The sequence below is a fragment of the Muntiacus reevesi genome, chromosome 3, assembly GCF_963930625.1.
Source record: "Muntiacus reevesi chromosome 3, mMunRee1.1, whole genome shotgun sequence".
Lineage (NCBI taxonomy): Eukaryota > Metazoa > Chordata > Mammalia > Artiodactyla > Cervidae > Muntiacus > Muntiacus reevesi.
The window spans coordinates 244,296,140-244,309,360 of record NC_089251.1 but is presented as its reverse complement, the minus strand read 5'-3'; the positions used below and the strand labels follow the sequence as shown (position 1 = coordinate 244,309,360).

General features: G+C 42.9%; 1 protein-coding gene and 2 non-coding genes across 3 annotated transcripts in view; all 3 read right to left on the bottom strand.

The window, feature by feature from the left end:
- The window catches only part of MYO3B (myosin IIIB), a 421,954-nt gene that overhangs the window by 106,603 nt on the left and 302,130 nt on the right, over positions 1 to 13,221 (bottom strand). The window contains exons 31-32 of the mRNA XM_065928997.1: positions 12,980 to 13,081; positions 8,362 to 8,461 (exon numbers count right to left, since the gene is read on the bottom strand). Of these exons, the coding sequence (XP_065785069.1) occupies positions 8,362 to 8,461; positions 12,980 to 13,081 (202 nt within the window). The remainder of the gene's footprint in view (positions 1 to 8,361; positions 8,462 to 12,979; positions 13,082 to 13,221) is intronic.
- Positions 73 to 194, bottom strand: LOC136165855 (small nucleolar RNA SNORA26). The gene has a single exon (XR_010662820.1). It is a non-coding gene; the product is annotated as a small nucleolar RNA SNORA26 (small nucleolar RNA).
- Positions 11,251 to 11,323, bottom strand: TRNAG-CCC (transfer RNA glycine (anticodon CCC)). The gene has a single exon. It is a non-coding gene; the product is annotated as a tRNA-Gly (tRNA).

Here is a 13,221-nt window from a genome sequence, read left to right as displayed (position 1 = left end):
TATATGCCCAGGAGTAGAGCTGCTGGATCATATGGTAGCTCTTTTTAGTTGTTTTTTTTTTTTTTTTTTTTCAGTTGTGACTCCAGACAGGATCCAGAGAGGAGTTCTAAAAATCTCTTCTCTGGGTTTTAGAAAGTTTTCTTTACCCTCCTGTGTTAGCCTCTTAAGGCACTGCGTCAGCCTTAAAAGGGCATCTTTTTAGTTTTTAAAGGAACCTCTATACTGTTCTCCATAGTGGCTGAACCAATTAATATGTCCACCGACAGTGTAGAAGGGTTTCTTTTGCCACAACCTCTCCAGAATGTACTGCTTGTAGATTTTTTTGATGATGGCCATTCTGACTAGTGTCAGGTCATATCTTGTAGTTTTGATTTTAATTTCTCTAACAACTAATGACATTTAGCATCTTTTTCTGTGTTTTGGGCCATTTGTATGTCTTTTTTAGAGAAATGTCTATTGAGATCTTTGGCCCATTTTTTGATTGGATTGTTTGTTTTTTTGATATTGAGCTGCATGAGTCATTTGTATATTTTGGAGATTAATCCCTTGTCAGTTGCTTTGTTTGCAAATATTTTCTCCCATTCTGAGGGTTGTCTTTTTGTTTTGTTATGGTTTCCTTAGCTGTACAAAAGCTTTTAAGTTTAATTAGGTCTCATTTGTTTATTTTTGTTTTTATTTTCATTACTCTAGGCAGTGGATTGAAAAATATCTTGCTGCAATTTATGTTCATGAGTGTTCTGTTTAGATTTTCCTGTAAGAGTTTTGTAGTAGTATCCAACCTTACATTTAGGTCTTTAATCCATTTTGAATTTATTTTTGTGTATGATGTTAGGGAGTATTCTAATTTCATTCTTTTACATGTAGCTGTTCAGTTTTCCCAGCATCATTTCTTGAAAAGATTGTGTTTTCTTTTGTTTTGTCTCCTCTGTCGTACACTAGGTGGCCATAGCTATGTGGGTTTATCTCTGGGCTTTCTATCTTGTCCCATTGGTCTATATTTCTGTTTTTGTGCCAGTACCATACAGTCTCAATTACTGTAACTTTGTAGTAATCAAGATTGCTTTGATTATTTGGAGTCTTTTGTTTTTCCATACAAGTTGTAAAAATTTTTGTTCTAGTTCTATGAAAAATGCCATTGGTAATTTGATACGTATTACACTGAGCTGTAGATTGTTTTAGATGGTACAGTCACTTTGACAATGTTGATTCCTTCTGTCCAAGAACATGGTAAGTCTCTCCATCTGCTTGTTTCATCATTGATTTCTGTCATCAGTATCATAGTTTTCTGAGTACAGGTCCTTTACCTCCTTAGGTAGGTTTATTCCGAGGTATTTTATTTTTTTAATGTGATGTTAAAGGGGATTGTTTCCCTAAGCTCTCTTTCTGATCTTTCATTGCTAGTGTATAGAAATACAAGAGATTTCTGGGTATCAATTTTGTATCCTGCATTTTTTACCAAATACATAGAAGAGCTCTAATAGTTTTCTGGTAGCATCATTATATGTATAGTATCATGTTCTCTGCAAACAGTAACAGTTTTACTTCTTCTTTTCTGATTTGGATTCTTTTATTTCTTTTTCTACTCTAATAGCTGTGACTAAGATTCCTAAAACTGTGTTGAGTCTAACATGTCTAAAACTATGTTGAATAAAAGTGGCAAGAGTGGACATCCTTGTCTAGTTCCTGATCTTAGAGAAAATGCTTTCAGCTTTTCACCATTGAGTATGATGTTAGCTATAGGTTTGCCATATACGGTCTCTATTATGTTGAGGTAGTCAGTCAGTCAGTTCAGTCACTCAGTCCTGTCTGACTCTTTGCAACCCCATGACCTGCAGCACCCCAGGCGTCCCTGTCCATCACCAACTCCCGGAATTTACCTAAACCCATGTCCCTTGAGTCGGTGATGCCATCCAACCATCTCATTCTCTGTCATCCCCTTCTCCTCCCGCCCTCAATCTTTCCCAGCATCAGGGTTTTATCAAATGAGTCAGCTCTTCACATCAGGTGGCCAAAGTATTGGAGTTTCAGCTTTAACATCAGTCCTTCCAATGAACACCCATGACTCATCTCCCTCTAAGCCCAGTTTCTGGAGAGTTTGTTGTTGTTGTTGTTGTTGTTCATAAATGGGTGTTGGATTTTGTCAAAAGCCTTTTCTGCATCTGTTGAGATAATCACGTGGTTTTTACTTTTTAATTTGTTAATGTGGTATAGCGGAAGGGGACGACAGAGGATGAGATAGTTGGATGGTATCACCAACTCAATGGACATGAGTTTGAGTAAACTCTGGGAGTTGGTGATGGACAGGGAGGCCTGGCGTGCTGTAGTCCATGGGGTCGCAGAGAGTTGGACACAACTGAGCAATTGAACTGAACTGAATGTTGTATATCATATTGATTGATAGTGTATATTGAAGAATCCTTGCATCCCTGGGATAAATCCCACTTGATCAGAGTGCATGAAAAGTATTATAAACCTATTACAGTACAGACCTATCTACCCGATTGTGTTAGTGGGGAATGTGTGTGTATGCTCAGTTGTGTCCAGTTCTTTGTGACCCCATGGATTGTAGCCTGCCAGGCTCCTCTGTCCTTGGAATTTTCATGGCAAGAATACTGAAGTGGGGTGGCCATTTCCTACTCCAGAGGAATCTTCCCATCCCAGGGGTCAAACCTGTATCCCCTGCTCTGGCATGCGGATTCTTTACTGCTGATGCACCAGAGAAGCCCTCCCTGTCAAACTGTGTTTGACTTAATGAACAAATTTGACTTATGAATGTGCTCTCAGAATGGAACTCGTTTGTATGCAGGGGACCTACTGCAGTTAAACTAAGATTCAATCCCAGGTCTGTCACCTGACTTTCTACTGGAAGAAGGTAACACACAGCATCATAAGCATGTCACGAAAGAAGGCCCCCAGCCCTGCCTCGGCTCACACCTGCTGATATTCCCCCCACCGCCCCGGTGTCATGGGGAGGTGGGGGTGTCTCCTAATGCGTTAGTGCACTAGCTTGACCACAGGGGCAGGAAATGTGCACTAGCCCCCTGCGTGAGTGAAGTGAAAGTGGGAGGAAAATTAGCATGGGAATTGAAGGGTGGGAGAGGAAAGGTGGGAAAGGAGAGCTCCTCCGGATACTGACATGGAAAGAAAAGTTTTGTTTTGTTGAATCTTCTTAGCACTGCCACATATTTCTACAATGACCCCCACACACAGTCTGTCAAGATATGTGGCAATCAGTACTTCACAGCCCACAGGAAAATCTGGCCCACAGTCAGCTCTGATGGGAAGGCTGTTGCTCTGGCTCATCAATTCTGAGGTCAGCCCGATTGGCTTCAAGCCCCGGGCCGTAGGATGACAAACGGGAGAAATATGTGTTCATTTTCCCATCTTGCAAAGTGCCAGCTCCCCTCGAGCTGTCTGAGTCATGAAGTTTCGGTCTTTCTTGAGCCTGAAGTGGCCCACGATGAAGAAGCTTCTCTGGGGTTGTGTTACAAGCTGCTGGGTAAAAACATCTGCACCAGCATGATCAATCTGCTGCCTCCCTCATAGGGGTTTCTTTTTATATGACAACAGGCTAGCTGTGCTAAAGAATGTCAAATAAAAGCCTTGTGAGAGCTTTGCCATACGCAGGCCAAATTAAATTAAGGGGCATAATCCTCACTATTGTACTTATCGGCATTAAAATGGAGGATTACCATCATGGGAACAAAGCCCCATGGCATAAAAGACTACTTCCATTCTGTCATTCACTGTACGCAGTTACAGGCTTACACAGGAAGTGGAGCAGAGAAGCACCAGGCCAACCACTGACTTGGACTTGCAACGTGAGGTTTCTTTCTCCCCAGCCAAGTGAGCCGCCCCACCATGTACCCATGGGAACACCATTCCCATGAGGCCAGCAGCTGTCTCCCAAAGTTCAGAGCTAGAATTTTCTCCACCAGTTACAGGCTGAGAGTTTGTTGCCCATCAGAATTTACTCCTTAGCTGGCTGTAATTCAAGATTTGTTGCAATGACAGTTATAGAGAACAGAGAATAAAAAAACCCCTAGGCTAGGCATTTGGAGCCTGGAGAGGCAGCAGAATGTACTGGCTAAAAACATGGGCTCTGGAGTTACAGCTGTGTTCAAATCTTGACTCTGTCACTCTACTGACTAGGTAACACCAACAGCAAGTTCCTTGTACTCTCTAAATGTCAGAAATTATATAAAATGCACCTCTTCCACAGGATTATTATAGGATTAAAAAGAATCATTCATGCGAAATCCTTAACACAGTGCCTAGGAAGTTGTTAATGAGTATCAAATATTAGTTGTTACTACTATTATTAGAGATAGAAAATCCCTAGACCTGCCATTTATTCTCTGTGACAGTGAGTGAACCCCATGCTAACCAACTGGGGCAGAAGTAGGAAAATCTGATGCCTCCAACCCAGAGGCGGTCTCCAGTCCAGCATTTGGGAGCTAATTGAGTAGCCGTCCCTGTGTTCAGCTGACTCATAGAGAACATCATCCAAAAGACTAGTGTGTGCATTCTGTGAGATAACTGTGAGACACCTCACCACTGCCATAAATGTTGGGTGAATCAGAACAATGTCCTCAATATGTCCTTATCATTCTAGTCTCACAGTGTTTCTTGTCATGTCTGGGTCTTCCTTATAAACTCTTCCTTCTGACTCTGCCTTCCTTCCATCATTCCCTGTACCTATCTGTTCTGTCACTACCTCTTTAGGATTTTTCTAGAACACTTTATTGGTTGCTTCTCTAATCCCTTTATTCTTTGCTTACTTTCTTCTGCAGAAGCTGAAAATGCTCACCTTTCCAGCTTCCCTTGCTGGACTCCTCTCCCCTGCAGAGACACCTCTGCAAATTTCATCTGATAAGATGTGACAGGAGTGTCCTGGGGAGTTCTGGGAAAGGTCTCCCTCATGACCAACAGGGAGAGACTCCTGAGGATAGGCCTTCTGCATCCATCTCTTCCTTCCTTCTTTGAACAAGACCATGTGAACAAGGGATCCTTAGCATGCTGCTTCAGCTACCTTGCGCCTCTAAGTGCTGACGTGCTGGGATAGCAGAGCAAAGTAATGAAAGGAGCCTGTGTCCACATATCTGAGTGGCCGGCCCAGCACTGGAACTTCTGTCTTCGGACTTGTTACCCTGAGGGATCCTTGAATCTACTGAGTTTTGTTACTTGCTGCTGGAAGCATCACCACTGGCATGACCCAGCTCTCTTCTCGTTATGCCCCACCTGACCCCCTCAAGACTTCCTTCCTTTCAATCCCTGGGTTGATCCACAGGGCATTGAGGTGAACATCAAACACAGAGGGAAAAATGGGCTCCCACCTTCCCTAGGGCACAGATGACCTGAAGCACTATCTGATGAATTATTCTGGATCCTGTTGTGCCACCACCACTTAAAGACTGAGGAGGGAGAACATTCCTTTCATAAAAATATGAGTTCTGAAGAGTGGTCTTAGAAGTCAGCCTGACAGATTTATTGAGACCCATTGCATGTGCTAGAAACAGGAAGAAGGAAAATTTGGCCCTTGCCCTTGAGAAGCTGAACTGCTGGCACATGGTCAACCACAACACCAGACAAAACATGGAGAGCCAGAGAGTAACATACCAAAGTGGCCCGAGGACCCAGGCTGTCAGTGTCACCACTCACAATGTCATGGAGAGTGTGGGTCAGAATGCAAATCAGTTCAATCCATTACCAAGTCTCTTGTTTTGTTTGGCTGAGACTATATATGGGGGATGGGGAGCAAAACTTCCTTGAAGAAAGCAGTAGCTTGATGTACATTAGGACACAACCTCATTTTGTTATGAACCAGCCCTTTGAATAGTACAGTCATAAATGGACCACGATGGTTCAAGGAGTGTTAAAGGGAATTAAGGACTCTGTCGAGAAGAGATGTATGATGTTGCATCTTGATGAAATAGGTAAGAGCTGAACTGAAAGGAGAAGGCAGAGAGAACAGAAGGAGGTGAACTGGTAGGAACAATATGAAGTCTGACTCCAGGAAGCCACAGGGTGCATATAGGATCATGCAGGAGCTGAGTCTAGAAGACAAACTGCAGTGAGATAGAGAGAGGCTTGCAAAAGCAGACTGAGGCATCTGAACCTCTTTTGGTCTAAAACAGGAAGCCATTAAAGTTCTTTGAGAAGTCAGAATATGCTTTAAGAAAATTGATCAGGTGTTAGAAATGAAAGCTGATCTGTAAAGAGGAGAGAGTGGAGAGAGACAGAGATAATGGTAGGTCTGGGCCAGGGAAGGATGCTAAAAAGTGACTGGAGGTAGGGTTAAGTGAGACGTAGGGATCAAAAATGAGCACCAGGTTTGAAGACCAGGTCACAGGAGAATGTGTGTAGCACTCATGGAAGTGGCGAGGTCTGGTGAGCTGGTGGAGGTCCTTTGGTGGGCTTTTCTGTTGAGGCTCAGGTGTGTAGATCAGGAATCTATGGGCAGCAGGAGGTGGGTGTAGTAGGGTGGAGCTCAGAACAGAGACCTGAGAATCATTCTCTCTCAGCTGAGAGTTGGTACCAGAATAACACTAGCGAGAGAGGATATCACCCAGGGAGAAGTGAAGAAAGAAGAGAGTCAAGGACTTGGAGAACTTCCTGTATTTCAAGGTAGGTGGAAGAGGAGCAGAATAAAGATGGAGGACATCTGGGAGAAAGAAAGCTGAAGACCACAGCGCTGTAGAAACCACGGACGAGTGCAGTTCATGGAAAGCACGAGTGTGGCACCGAGTTCATGGCACCGAGTGTGGCACAACCTGATAAGCACAGGCTCTCTTAAGAGCTAAGCTTCCCAAGGACTGTTTGAGGGATGCGGTGAGGGCACGGGTGACTTCGGGTTTAGAGAGGTAGGGGTTAGTGAGGGAACGAGGCAACCGAGCTGGATGTCATTCTGAGGAAGTCTGAGGTGTAAAAGTAAGAAGAGGGAGGGACAGGGCCAAGGGAAAGACTTCTGTTAGATGGGGAGAGGAATCAGCAAATGGGGAAGAGGCAGCAGAGGGAGAAAGATGTGAAAGCCAGGGCTGGTCTGACTGATGGTGGCAGGACCTGGAGAGCAGGAACATCGCAGAAGTGAGCCAGGGAGAGCTCACCTGGGTGAATAAAAGGAAGAATGGACAGCAGACTAGAAGGAGCAGTTCTAAGGTGGAGGGAAGGGAAGTGGACATTGCTCACAGCACAGCCCTGATATTCTGAGTAAAGCTGGTCATCAGTGGAGGTTGATGGGAGTCAGGCTGGGGCTGGAGCCATTTCCCAAACTATATTCATTGACTTGCCCAAGATCAAAGGGCTGGAAAATGTTTAGCTTTAGGATAAGAACCCAAGTCTTCCACCTGCCAAGTTCAGTGGTCTCTCTGCTGAAAGACATTTTGAACTTTGCTCAAAATATGAGAGTATCTCTCATATGAGATACTAGGCCAATAATATTTCATCAAGTACCCTGACATGAGCTATTCTGACTATTAAGTACAATCTGCCCTCCATTTCTATGGGTTTTGTGCAAATCCAAGGTTGCTTTAATCTGTGGTTGTGAAACCCATGGATATGCAGGGCAAACTATACCACAACACTCTATATGTAAAGGACCTGAGCAGCAGCAAAGTTTGGTATCTGTGGGGGCTCCTGGAACCATTCCCTGTGGTTACTGAGAGACAATCACAAACTACTTTAAAATCAGCTCAAGCAATTTGAGACTTGCTAGAGAAGTACTGAGGATTTAATTTGTCAAGTTTCAAAATATTAATAAGATGTCTCAAAAAATTAAGAATTATTTCTAGAAGTTACAAATTAAGACCACCTCTTTTTCCAAAAAGATACAATGAATTTTCTAATGGCCTGCTTATTTCCTCAAAATCCTGGAGTAAACTTTTAATGAAAATGATATACCCTTTTTGCATTACCTTAAGCCCACAGTTTTTTGTCCTTTTAGGCTAGTCAATTCTTTGGTGGGGCAGGAACTGCCTTGTGCACTGTAAACTGGGCAGCAGCGTCTCTGGCCTTGATCCACTGGATGTCCTTTGCACAAACCCCCTGTGAAGAGTTGTGGCAGCCAAACACGTCCTCAGAAGGAGAGTGGGAGGGGGCAGAACTGCCCCCATTTGAGAACCTCTGTTTTAACCTACTGAAGCCAAGTACAGGTTTCACTATGAGGAGAACCCACAGGAGGGTTTTAACCAGATTGCCCTATAGATCGGACTTTTGCCCACAGAGTAATGACTTCTGACATGGGGGATTCTGGTGGGCAACACTTTTTGGCTCCACTCTCTCCAATTCACCAGAATAACAACAGTGTAAGAAATACTTTTGTTTCATTGTCTGTTGGAATAAAATCTTACAGATAAGACTCACCAGTTTTTCTCAGTGACAGGAGAGGTACTTGAAGTGTCTGCATGGCCATTGCTGGATTCTGTTTGTGGGCTGCTTTTATGATCGCCAGAGCCCCTCAGAACTAAGAGAAAACAAACAAGTGCTTAGAGACTGAGGATAAATTCAGAGGTAGGCAGGGTTTGATTTAACTAGCCATCTATTCTCTCTGCAGCACCTCACTGCCTGTCCTCATGCTGCTCCCTGACTTTCGGCAACCTTTGTCTAGGACACATCATCAAAACTGACTTGTTCTGTGATGACAGCCTTGCTTTGTCGTCAGTCCCAGCTGGCAAACTAGATAAAACAACTCATCTTGTAGGAAAACAAGCCACCTGTCTATGACAATAGATATAAAGAGCGGACAGGTTGGAGGCCCCAAGGTGAGGAAGTTGGCGAGCAACAGAACACATGAGCTGGAGTGGTGTGGTGCTGGACAGTCTTAGGAGTCCAGCTTCCAGTCCTGCTGGGCTGGGCAGAGCTGCCTGAGGATGAGGACAGTGGTCAAGAAATACCGTTACAACGTGTGTAAGTAAGTGAAAGTGTTAGTCACTCAGCCATGTCCGACCCTTTGCAATCCTATGGACTGTAGCCTGCCAGGCTCCTCTGTCCATGGGATTCTCCAGGCAAGAATACTAGAGTGGGTATCCATTCCCTTCTCCAGGGGATCTTCCCAACCCAGGGACTAAACCCAAGCCTCCTGCACGGCAGGCAGATTCTCTACCATCTGAGACAATGTGGGTAGGATTACTACAACTAGGGATTCATTTCAGGAGGAACTCAGTTCTGTACTGTGGTTGAGGACAGCTCACTGACGAGTCTCTCGAGAGTGAGAGTGACAAGTACAATTCCTCCTTTTATGACCAGGGCAGCTGTGACTGACTAACCATCGCCTTCTTCTCCTGAACTTTCATTCGGCTTCAAGTTCTCTTCTAACACAGTGTTTCATGTCAGTGGTTCTCAAGGTGTGGGCCCCACGTTATCACAGCTGATCGAAAACACATCACAGAAAGCATCAACATCACCTAAAACTTGTTAGAAAACAAAATTCTTGGGCCTCACCCTGACCTAAGTGAATCAGAAAGTCTGGGGTGGAGGCTGGCAATCTGTGTTTTTAACAAGCCCTTGGTGTAGTCAGGATCTATGTTGAGGTCTGGAAGAACACTGCTCTAGATCAACAATTCTTAATCTTGACTGTACGTTAGAATCACCCAGGAAGATTTTAAATATGCCTGAACCCAACTCCCAGAGATTCTGAAACTGGCCTGGTGTGGGGTTGGCATCATTTTTAAAAAGCTCCCTAGATAATTTTAAGGTGTGGCCAGGGTTGAGAACCATAGTTGCACATGGTTACCACCAATCCATTAGGGTCAGAAGGAGACTCTGTACCTATTTGCTGTCCTTATTTTAGATCATCTAGAAAGAGCCAAACCAAAATACAACCAAAGAAGGTAATCTACACATTTTTCAATTGTGACATAGTGTGGAAGGTGCATAAAATATTTAAGGTTTCTGTTATAATGATGGAAAATATAACATGATAAAAATGGAGTGCATTAAAAGAAATATGGAGATCAATTGTTTTTGTTTTGTCTATTCTGTGAAGAGTATGCTCTGATTTTATATTATTTGTTTGATTCCTTAGGCATATTTATCTCTTATGTAGAAGAAATGTGATTTTTTTCACTATCAGTGGTAGATAAGACCATCTGTTGTTATTACTATTGCTATAAACACCAAAAGGATAAAAAGAAAATTTTATATGGAACATTATTACATTTTTATTATTACATACACACACTCACATGCAAAAACACATTATGACCAAACAGTGAAACAACAATATTAAAGGAAGTGGGAAGCAGAAGTCAAGAAAAATAGCTGCAGCCTTTTAGAATTTCACAAACTGATCCCCTCTCCTCCCTTCCCTTGATTGAACGCCTCTGGTTAGAGGACCAGGCAGGCTTCCCCCTCCTGGAGATTTTAAAACATTGTTTGACCCAAGCTCACTTGTAATACTGTGAGAAACAATATAAAAGTGAGAAATGATATGAAAAGAAAAAAAGAGAAGCCCACTTTAGGGACAAAAATATCTGTTTCCTTATTAAGAAGGAAAATCAACAAAAATCATTTTTAATCTTGTTCTCTGGCCCAATTCAGCAGCACCAAGGGCTACCACTCACTGACCAAAGCCCAGATGGTCTTGTCCACATAGGAGGTTGACATTGTTGCTGTCTGCATCTATTTTGAGATCCTCAGTATGAAAAGGGGAAATAGCAGTTTAATAGCAATTTAGAGAGGAAGAAACACAAGCTAAGCTAGAAAGACCACTAACCCCATTTGGTTTGGGCTCTCCTTATGAAGGTGCTGTGTCCACCACCAGGAAGAGGGGAGACAGTGACACCTTTATCTGACACTTAGCAAATGCCCCCAGTTACTCTGCCCAGGTTTCCAACAAAAACCCATAGAATTTCTGATCATGTAATTAAAGGGAAAATTCATTCATGCTTCTTATTCACTTGCACTTTAGTCATCAAAATATTGATTTTTGAGAGTTATTTGAAGTTTAAAAGCCAAATAGAAAGGTAAAGAATATTCTTATTAAATATTAGATGAAGTCTGCTCCTTGTCCCCCAGCTTTGTCAGAAGAGCAGCAACAAGGATTTGAGTCAAACAGATAAACTTAAATCATAAATGTTGTACACCTGACACAAATATAATGTTGTAGGCCAATTATACCTCAACTTTTAAAGTTTCTTAAATGAATAAAAAAGGTTATTGAACCACTGAATTCAAAGAAAAATCCTAAGTTGTCAAATACTTTTAAAAATATGTATTTGGCTGCACAGGGTCTTAGTTACATGCAGGATCTAGTTCCCTGACCAGGGATTGAACCTGGGCCCCCTGCATTGGGAGCACAGAGTCTTAGCTACTGGACCATCAGGGAAGTCCCTGTCAAATACTTTTAAGTATGTTCAGTGACAGTTGGGATAATTTGGCATGTCTCTGGCAAATTAATTGTTAAACAAGGAGACTGGAGAAATGGAAATATGGAGAAAAAGGATAGCGTAAAACAGGGTTACTGATTCTAAGTGAACAGATCAAGCTAAAGGAATAAAACCAGTGACATGGCTGACAAAACTAAATGATGCGTTTCAATAGCAGAAATGTTCACAAAATATCAGACTTGAGGTATGTGCAGGTGTGACAACAGAGGCTCCTCCAGACATGGGTCTCCTGTCTCCAGGGAAGCATCCTGAAGTGTTATGGTTAAATGAAATAAAGAGATATTGGGAGGGACTTCTCTGGGGAATCAAAGCCTTCCAGAGTCAGACTGAAATTTAGAGTTATTCATATTTCCCAGAAGAAATGAGGCAATTCTTCACATTTTGAAATAAAATGAAAGAGCATTTGATCATCAGGAGGAAAAAGAAAAAAAAAAAAACCAACAACACAGCAGGTGTTGCAAATTAAAAATGCCTTTGGGGTCATTGAGGTAACACAAATGAGGTTTGTGGAGAACCAGAGGATGTACACCTGATTTGAAAACATTTGGGTTCAATGTTTTTGTTTTTTTTTAAAAAAAAAAAGTTGGTCTGGCCAAACAAACCATACCTATGTGTTGATTACAACAGGAAGACCTCCTATTTCTGACATCCGCTAGAGAGAACGGATCTAGACTGTAGGTCTGTAACATCTAGACAGCCTTCTTTTGAAACTGAAGTGTCTCCCGTCTCACCTCCAAGCCTCCTCAAGTTCAAGAAACACTGCTGCTCCTGGGGCTCCCTTTCTTCCCTTTTTTTCCCTCTCCCTAACCTCCTTGCCCTAAGTTAAGGCTCCAGTTGTGTATTTTCTTGAAACCTAGGCTGGGTTGCAGATTCCAAAGAAGCTGGAAGCACCCAGACCTCACTGCTAGGCCTGGAGTTACACTGTACCTCCAAGCTCTATGGTGAGATCCAAGGCAACTCAGCCTCACATTTCATACATGTGAGCATCAGCATTAAAAGGTCGTATTTTTAAAATCATAGCTGCTTCTTCAGGCAGAAGTTCAGGGACCTTCAAACTGAAAAAATTGAGGATTCTAATATCTTTTAAATGTTTGAAAACCATTGATCTAGTCCAATTCTCTCATTATACAATGATGGTAATTAATGGAAGTCTTAGACTAGATACTCAAGTTTTAACTTCTTGTCCACAGTGTCCTTCCCCCTATGAATGTGTTCAATGTATCAGTGTCAGGATCATAGAAAGATATTCCTGAGAAGCTGAACTTTCATAAGGTCTTAAGGTAAATAAGATAGAAACATGTCAGTGTCTGCTCCAAGAGGATGGACTGAAGGGAGGCAGTTGGAAAGGAGAGCTGCCACTAGCCCATCTTCCCCAGTGACAGGTAACTGGCGCCCAGTCAGCTGCAGAGGGGTTGAGCCCCAGAGATAAGGGGCTCCCCTGCAAGGCTAGCCCTGAACTTAATCAGCTGTCACCTGTAGAAAAAAAAAAAGTGCCAGACAGAGGGATCACATCAGGTGATCATTTCCAGCTGTGGAATCTTCTCTGGAGTGTCCATGAATACAGGACACCCATCCCAAACTTCTAATGACCTCACCTTTGTGGTCACCAGGCTCACCGGAGAACTGAACCTGCACAGTTCCCCTGGGACCCCCTGTGATGGTGGGCTGTGGATCACTGCTTTGGTCTGAAGGGCACCCTGTGGAATGAAACAAAACAGCATCTTCTCAAGGTTATGCCTTCCACCTGGATGAATGACCAAAGTGGGGAATACAGCATGGCTAGGGAAATCCACATTTTTCTTATGGTTTGAGGCTCTGAGGTGATGAATCTCAGCCA